An 8,220-nucleotide genomic window follows, 5' to 3' on the forward strand; every position below is an offset into this window, starting at 1 on the left:
CCCCACTTTTCTATCAAAATTGGACAAAGGTTAGGTTTTGATTCTCTTTTTACGGAAAGGAAAATGAATCATCATGCAACAAGGCCCGCTCAGCCTCTATGATCCAAGAAAGCCTATTTGTGTATTCCATAATTATCTAACCACTATGCTGTACACCTGAAAGTGATACAATATAAAATAATATTGAATGTCAACTGCAATTGAAAAATAAAATTAAAGAAGAAAGCACCGCTTAGCGTTGGGATGAGAGGTGGGCAGGTAGGGAGGGGCTGCTGTTTTGGGGGACAAAGGAAAAGCACTGGAGGTGCCAGGTCTGGAGAGCAGTGATGGAAAGTGGACGAGGAGGCTCCAGATTGTTCTAAACCACAGTGTGCATCTGAGTGTCTGTGCCCCTCTGAAACCCAGCATTGAGTTTAGGAAAAAGAAAGAAATCATACCCGTAGGAAGATGAGGAGCTCCAGGGGGGTCCTATAAAGGTGACTCCTGAGAGGATGCTGAGGGAGGGAGTACCCAGGGAGCACCATGAACTTGTAGACATTTTCAAGACTGTCCAAGACAAATATAATGTGAACTACATGTATAATTTAAAATGTTCTAGTGTCACATTAACACATAAAAACATAAAATTACTTTGAATTATATATCCAATCTATTAAATCTCAGATATTTAAATCCATGTCTACTATACTCAAAATATTATCAGGTCAACATTTAATTAATATGAAAATTATTAATGAACTATTTTACATGTTTTTCCTAAGTCTTCAGATTCTAGCATGTTTTATAGTTATAGCCCATCTCAATTTGGATGCTAAATTTGCATAAAAAGTACCAAGTCTGTATTTAAATTTCATAAACTTTCCAATAGGAAAAAGCAGATTCACATACCCAAGTTGTTTTAAACATATATAAAAGTTGCCCAATAATTGAGTCAAGCATTATTTTTTATTTATTTTTTTTGGTGATCCAGTATTCATTTAATTCCCCCCCAGCTGTATTGAGATATAATTGATATGTAACATTCTATAAGTTTATGTTGTACAATGTGTTGATTTGATACACTTATATGCTGCAAAATGATTACCACCATAACTAACATCTCCATCACATCACATTATTACAATTTCTTTTTTGTGGTGAGAACATTTAAGGTGATATTTGGTAATTGTAGTTAATAAGATTGTATTACATACATGATACATGAAAGCAGATGATATTTGTGGTTAAAGTTGTTTTACAATTCTGTACATTATAATCAGGGAACAATGAAGTCCATTGTTATCTAAACTATCAAGTTTCCATAGCCTTTATCTCTCCTAATCTCTTTTATAAGTTACTCTTTAACTAGGAATTATTTTTTTAAAAGTGTATATGAAAAGTTATGTGTGTATAAGTATATATGTGAAAAATTTCTAAAGAATTTTGTAAAACATTCTTTTACAAAAATATGTGAAGGTAATATTAATAATACAGCTATAAATACATTCCATGAAAGATCGCAAAATAAAAATAGTCATAAAATTCAAGCTTTTAGGTTAGATAAGGTTTTCTAGAATCATATATATATGATTGTCACAAGGTGGCGCTAAAATCTAATGAACATTCCAGTCTGGTCTTCTCTGGAAGGAGTTGGGGGGTGGTTTTACCGGCCTGTCGGAGACACTGGACAAAATGAAGACCAAATAAATTAAGCTGAAGATTGGAGATAGATTAACATCTTTCTTTTGTCTCAAGGATAATTTCCCTCTCTCCCCCGTGTGGGTATTTGTCATACAATGAATCTATGTTTTTTTAAAAAAGTATATTTTATTGATTTTTTTTACAGAGAGGAAGAGAGAGGGATAGAGAGCTAGAAACATCGATGATAGAGAAACATCGATCAGCTGCCTCCTGCACAACCCCTACTGGGGATGTGCCCGCAACCAAGGTACATGCCCTTGACCTTTCAGTCCGCAGGCCGACGCTCTATCCACTGAGCCAAACTGGTTTCGGCTGAATCTATGTTAATAAAGTTAAATATTAAAATGATTTGTTCTCATAGATAATCAGTTTTATCCTTGCTTTTCAGTGGGAGTGTATTGGGAAGGGAGGAGACTAGCACCTAGTGAATTTATCCTGTGACTGGAGCAGTCTTTGAAGTAGCCCGTCTCCACAGAGCTTGCACTGGACAAAAGTATCCTGGACCCCAAAAATGAAAACCATGAAAAGAAGTTGCTGCAGAACATGGATTCTTCTATTTGTTTACTTTGGCATATTTACCAACTGAATATTTTAAGAATGATTTTGATATTGAGATTCAAGCTTGAAACACCTCATGTAATATATCTGAGAATCAGAAAATGAGTGAATTAAATCCTTCTTCCTGATTCTTTAAAAAAATTTTTTAAATTGATTTCAGAGAGAAAGGGAGCAGGAGAGAGAGATAGAAACATCAATCAATGATGAGAGAGAATCATTGATCGCCTGCCTTCTGCACGCCCCCCGCCCCCCAATGGGGATCAAGCCCAAAACCCAGGCATGTGCCCTGACTGGAACTCGAACCATGACCTCCTTGTTCGTAGGTCGATGCTCAACCACTGAGCCACACCAGCCAGGCTGATTCTTTGTATTTCAGTTAAAAAAAACACACCACCAAACATGTACTACAAACTTTTAATTGTTTGATTTCTTAAAATATTTGAAGTTTAAGAACATGGCCAATATTTCCAGCCTATGTTAAGACCAAAGGAAGTAGTGTTAATACTACAGCTATAAAAGGTTTTGACTAAAAGAAGAAACATGCAGATAAGAGTTTTCTACTAGGCCAGTGGTCGGCAAACTGTGGCTCGAGAGCCACATGCGGCTTGCGAGCCGCGGTTTGCCTCTCTGTTGACTAATGAGTTTGCCGACCACTGGGATAGGGGCTTAATCACAAGGAACAACAACAGCCTGTAATTATTGGAATCGAGAGTCTAGGTCAGTGGTCAGCAAACTCATTAGTCAACAGGGCGGCAAACCACGGCTCGAGAGCCGCAGTTGGCAGATCACTGTACTAGGCCAACTAAAAAAGAAAAGACGGAAAAGAAAAAAATTTCTCGACTGGAGCCCTAATGAAACTGAGGGTCTTTATGGTTTTTTTAAAAATTAAATTTAGCGTTAAATCCTAGCTCTAGAAATGATATCTCTTTCTATACTCTTCAGAGACCTAGCCTTGCCCCTGGATCATCAGAAACCCGAGGCAGGAGAAGACAGTAGCTGGACTTCATGGTCATAGGTCTGGACCTCTAATCGGCTAAAGACAGCATCTTGACTTAAGTTATGTCTCAGCTCCAGAGCCCGTAGGTGGAAGGATTCCCTGGCTGCTTTCCCATGAAACCAGACAGAGGGATGCTGAATAAATGATTTATGACTCTTACCTCATCTCTAACCAATCAGCTCCCAGCACGACCTCGAACCCCCTAACCCACAGGGTCTTATGATTTTTGCCCTAGATAATCTGTAACCTACCTGCGTCAGGGATGGGGTTTCTTTTCCGCATTAGCTTCCCATGCTCCTGGGTGGTGCCATTCATAATAAAATAGCCAGTCTCTCTTCACTGTAACTCTCAGTGCTTGACTCTGCTAACGCCGGGTGAACGAACGACTTCTGTTCGATGACACTAAACCAATGATCAGAATAACTCACTTTCTCCCATGGGATCCCACTTTGGAAAAATGATTTATTTGTTGACGGTTCAGGTCCTTGGATCTGAAAAACAAAACGAGAAAGCTGGGCGCACTGTGGAGCTAATCCGCTCTGAAGGAAGTCCTTTGAATGAGTTGTTCTCCAGGGTGGGCTCTAGGGTTCGCAGCATAACGTCTTAGTTGACCTGGTTTTCTCTCTGTAGTATCCAGATAGAGACCTGACCCCAATTTATGAATCAGAGGTGAAAACAGCAGGGCTCCGCTAGATGACTGGATAGTTGTTAAAGCAGAGTCCGGAGTTTGAGGGAGGAGACCCCCCAGAAAGTTCCAATGGGTTCCTGAACATGTAGGTGAATTCTCCATCCACTTACCGACTTGTGCAGACTCTCAGGCATTGTGCTAGGTCTTCAAGAAGCTGAGATAGGACAGAATCCTGGCTCTCCCAACAGCTGCCAGTCTTAGAGAGGGAGGCCGAAAGAGGAAACAATAATTTGATGTCGTGGGTCCCTCCTGTGCGGAAAGACCAATAGGCATCCCTCTACAGCGGATAGAGCCCGACCTGCTCAGTGGGTGCTCTGGCCCCCCACCATAGGCCCACCCTGAGTCCCAACTTCCTCCATCAAGTGCAGCCACTCTAAGCTAGTCCCAGTCGCTGAAGTTTGTCCTCCGCTCTCACACCTCTCTGCTTTTGTTCCTGCTGTTCCTCCTTCCTGGTCGGCTCCCCCTGCTCCCCCTCCCCCTTCCCACCTCTTCTACGCTTTGAAATCCCTTGAAATCTGTCCTTTCTGCAGTCCTCTCCTGCAGGATTCGTGGGATGGATGAATTAAGTCTCAGTGTGCGACAGGAGACGAGGGACCTTGCACCCCTTCAGATACTAATTTGCTGGGTCCCTATCTTCAAGTTTCTTCCCTCGGCCTCTTTTCCCCCAGTGGGGTGTGGGGTGGTTAAATTTTATTGTACTATCTACTTCTGCCACCAGAATCCGAATAATCCTGCAAGCCAGGGCCCAGGCTGTCTTTTTTTTTTTCTTTTTTTTTCCCTCTCCCTGTTTCGTAACACCCTCCAAGTGGACATGAAGTTCTGCAGCCAGCTTCACCCTTCTCTTTTCACTGTTCCACCTCCCCCTAATTTTCATCTAGAGACCCAGGCTGGGGGCCGGGAAGGGGGTAGGTGGTAGGACTTGGAGGAGCCTCGGGGCTTTGAGCTGGTTCACACAGCTCACAGCAGTGTCTCCAATCACTGGGTCCAAACCTAGGGCTGCCCCGGGGAGTAACTGGGGAAAGGGGGATGGGGTGGCCCACTAGACCAGAGAGGGGCCGCTTTTAAAACAAAACAAAACAAACACACAAACAAAAAACACCTTGCTTGGAAACAAACTGTGTGTGTGTGTGTGTGTGTGTGTGTGTGTGTGTGTGTGTGTTTATATAAAAACAAGCCCTCGTTAAAGGTGCCGCCCTCTTCCCCCCCACAGGTCCGACCACCCGCTGGGAGTTTGCAAAGGAAGAGGGGCATTTTGAGTGGGATGGAGTCGCCAACGCCCCGCAAAATGCCGCCTCTCTGAGCACCGCTCGCCCAGGCCCCATGGACTCCAGGCGGCCAGCTCCCGGGCCGGGCCGGGCCGGGCCGGGCCCGGCGCAGTAAAAGCTGCGGTGAAGGAGGGAACCCTGGTGTCCCCAGAGCCCTGCAGCGCCAGCCGGGGCGTAGACTCCCCAGCCACTGCCTCTCCCAGCCCGGCGGCCAGGGCCGTCAATCAAGCTCGCCCGGCCCCGCCTCAAGGCTGCACCAAACGGCCAATCAGAGGCGAGCTCCGCAGCGATGAGCTCAGTCGGCTCGCTTCCCATTGGGCGGCTATATTAAGAAAGTGGCCGAACTCTTTAAATAGCGGGCGCTAGGGCCGCAGCCAGCGTCTGCCACCGCAGTCTGGCCGGAGTCGAGTTCTCTCCCGCACTGTCGGCGCGGCCTGGAGAGGCCCGGAGGGAGCTAGGCCGGGGCCGCTGCCTGATCTGCGATCTGCGATCTGCGCGCACAAAGGCGCCGACTCCGGGTCCGGGGCGAGGAAAGCGGCCGCCGCCCGGGAGCAGCGCGGAGATTCCCGGCGCGCCCTATGCCCCCGCGCCCCCACCGCTCCCGCCGCGGCAGCCGGAGCGCACCGAGAGGACGCGCCACCGCGGGGCCTGGGTGCAGCTAGCGACCCTTGCCCGCCCCCCCGCCCCCAGCCCGAGGTGAGCAGTGAGCGGCGAGCGCGACGGCAGCGAGGCGTTCGCGGGCCCCCTCCTGCTGCCCGGCCCCGGCCCGCTCATGGCGGCCATCCGCAAGAAGCTGGTGGTGGTGGGCGATGGCGCGTGCGGCAAGACGTGCCTGCTGATCGTGTTCAGTAAGGACGAGTTCCCCGAGGTGTACGTGCCCACCGTCTTCGAGAACTATGTGGCCGACATCGAGGTGGACGGCAAGCAGGTGGAGCTGGCGCTGTGGGACACGGCGGGCCAGGAGGACTACGACCGCCTGCGGCCGCTCTCCTACCCGGACACCGACGTGATCCTCATGTGCTTCTCGGTGGACAGCCCGGATTCGCTGGAGAACATCCCCGAGAAGTGGGTGCCCGAGGTGAAGCACTTCTGCCCCAACGTGCCCATCATCCTGGTGGCCAACAAGAAAGACCTGCGCAGCGACGAGCACGTCCGCACGGAGCTGGCCCGCATGAAGCAGGAGCCCGTGCGCACGGATGACGGCCGGGCCATGGCCATGCGCATCCAAGCCTACGACTACCTCGAGTGCTCGGCCAAGACCAAGGAGGGCGTGCGCGAGGTCTTCGAGACGGCCACGCGCGCCGCGCTGCAGAAGCGCTACGGCTCCCAGAACGGCTGCATCAACTGCTGCAAGGTGCTATGAGAGCCGCCCCTGCCGGCTTGGCCCGCCTCCCGGGCCGTTCCCCCCCGCCCCCGGAGGACCCCACCGGACTGACTGCCCGGCGTCTGCCTTCCCGCCCGGAGTCCGGCGGCTGTGACTCTGGCGCCGAGGATCGGCGTGGGAGGCACCGGGCGCCCCCTCTCCAGTGTCTGTGTGCGTCCGGCTGCGTTGCACAGGCCCAGGCGCCCCACCGAGTGCCAAGGGGCCCCCTGAGCACCCTTTTCGGAAGAGCCCAGCCTCTTCAGAGTGTGTGGCTGTATGTTTGACTCCCCGCACCCCGCCTCCCGCCCCCCCCCCGTGCTACCCCCCCCCCCACCCCCCGCCTCTGGTCCCGGGAGAGGAGCTTGGTGCCCCGGTGCTGCCTGCCGCGCCCCATCAGATGTTCGCCGTAACCAGCGAGCGCCTGCTGTCTCTTGTCTGTAACATAGACCACGGGGACTGCGGGAGGGGAGGGTGGGGAGGGGTGGGGTGTTATATAAATATAGATATAATTTTATTTTCGGAGGTAGGATGGTGTTATTTAATGGTGGTGGTGGGTGGAGTGACAGGGCGCTGGAACAGCTCTGGGTCAGGCGCCCATCCAAGCAAGAACAGGACTTGGTCATCTTTCCAACCCCCCCGGGGAAGACATTTGCAACTGACTTGGGGCTGAGAGGACACAGCTTCCAGATTGACGGTCTCCTGCACGCCGGCCTCCAGCGAACCCCTCGCCAGCCACGGGCAGGAGGAGGGAGAGTGCGCTGCGGGTTGTTTTTGCCATAAGCGAACTCTGTGCCTGTCCTACAAGTGAAAAATTGTTCAGTTCAAGAAACCGAGGTTTTTGATTTATTTAAAGGCTTAAAACTTGTTGTTTTCTTTTGAGAGAATTCTTTGCACAATTGTTTCATTGACACATAATGCACTTGTCATTTGTACAAGACAGTAGCATTCTGACCACACTTATACGCTGTAACCTCATCTACTTCTGATGTTCTAAAGAAAAAATGATGATGACTTCTAAAATGAGAGGAAAAAGAAACCACTAATTTTTATTTTGTTTTCTTGAAAAAAGTGGCAACACGGTCTTGCGATTTTTATTTGTGCAGGTATGCGCACTATTTTGAGAAAGGGCAGTAACAAGTATTGGGGCCTATTTAAACCCCCCACCCCCTCTTTTCTTCACAAGGCAGTGTCTAAAGCTATGTGAAAATTTCTCTGCATCTCTGTACAGAGAATGAACCTGCCCCTAGCCTTCTTCCTCCCCCGCCCTTCCCCACCCAGTGGTACTTCTACTAAATTGTTGTCTTGTTTTTTATTTTTAAAATAAACTGACAAATGACAAAGTGGTGAGCTTATGATGTTTACATGAAAGTTCTATAAGCTGTGTATACAGTTTTTTATGTAAAATATTAAAAAATTATGATGACATTTATAAAATGGCTCCTGTGGTCAGTTTTTTTCCTGTTTTATTGGATTTATTGGGTGACACGGGTAAACAAAAGTATACAGGTTTCAGATGCACAATTCTACAACACATTATCAGTACACTGTATTATATTTTTACCACCCCAAGCCCAGTCTTTTTCCATCACCATTTATCCCTCCTCTACCCCTCCCCAATCACCTTACTGTTGTCTGTGTCCATGCGTTTTTTTCTTTTTTGCTCAATCCC

General features: G+C 48.4%; 1 protein-coding gene across 1 annotated transcript; it reads left to right on the forward strand.

Moving 5' to 3' along the window:
- Positions 1–5,571: 5,571 nt before the first annotated feature.
- On the forward strand, positions 5,572–7,985 carry RHOB (ras homolog family member B). The gene has a single exon (XM_079792005.1). It carries the CDS (start codon positions 5,961–5,963, stop codon positions 6,549–6,551), a length of 591 nt encoding a protein of 196 aa, XP_079648131.1. The 5' UTR covers positions 5,572–5,960; the 3' UTR covers positions 6,552–7,985.
- Positions 7,986–8,220: the final 235 nt, after the last annotated feature.

The sequence above is a fragment of the Cnephaeus nilssonii genome (assembly GCF_951640355.1).
Source record: "Cnephaeus nilssonii genome assembly, chromosome: 15".
NCBI lineage: Eukaryota > Metazoa > Chordata > Mammalia > Chiroptera > Vespertilionidae > Cnephaeus > Cnephaeus nilssonii.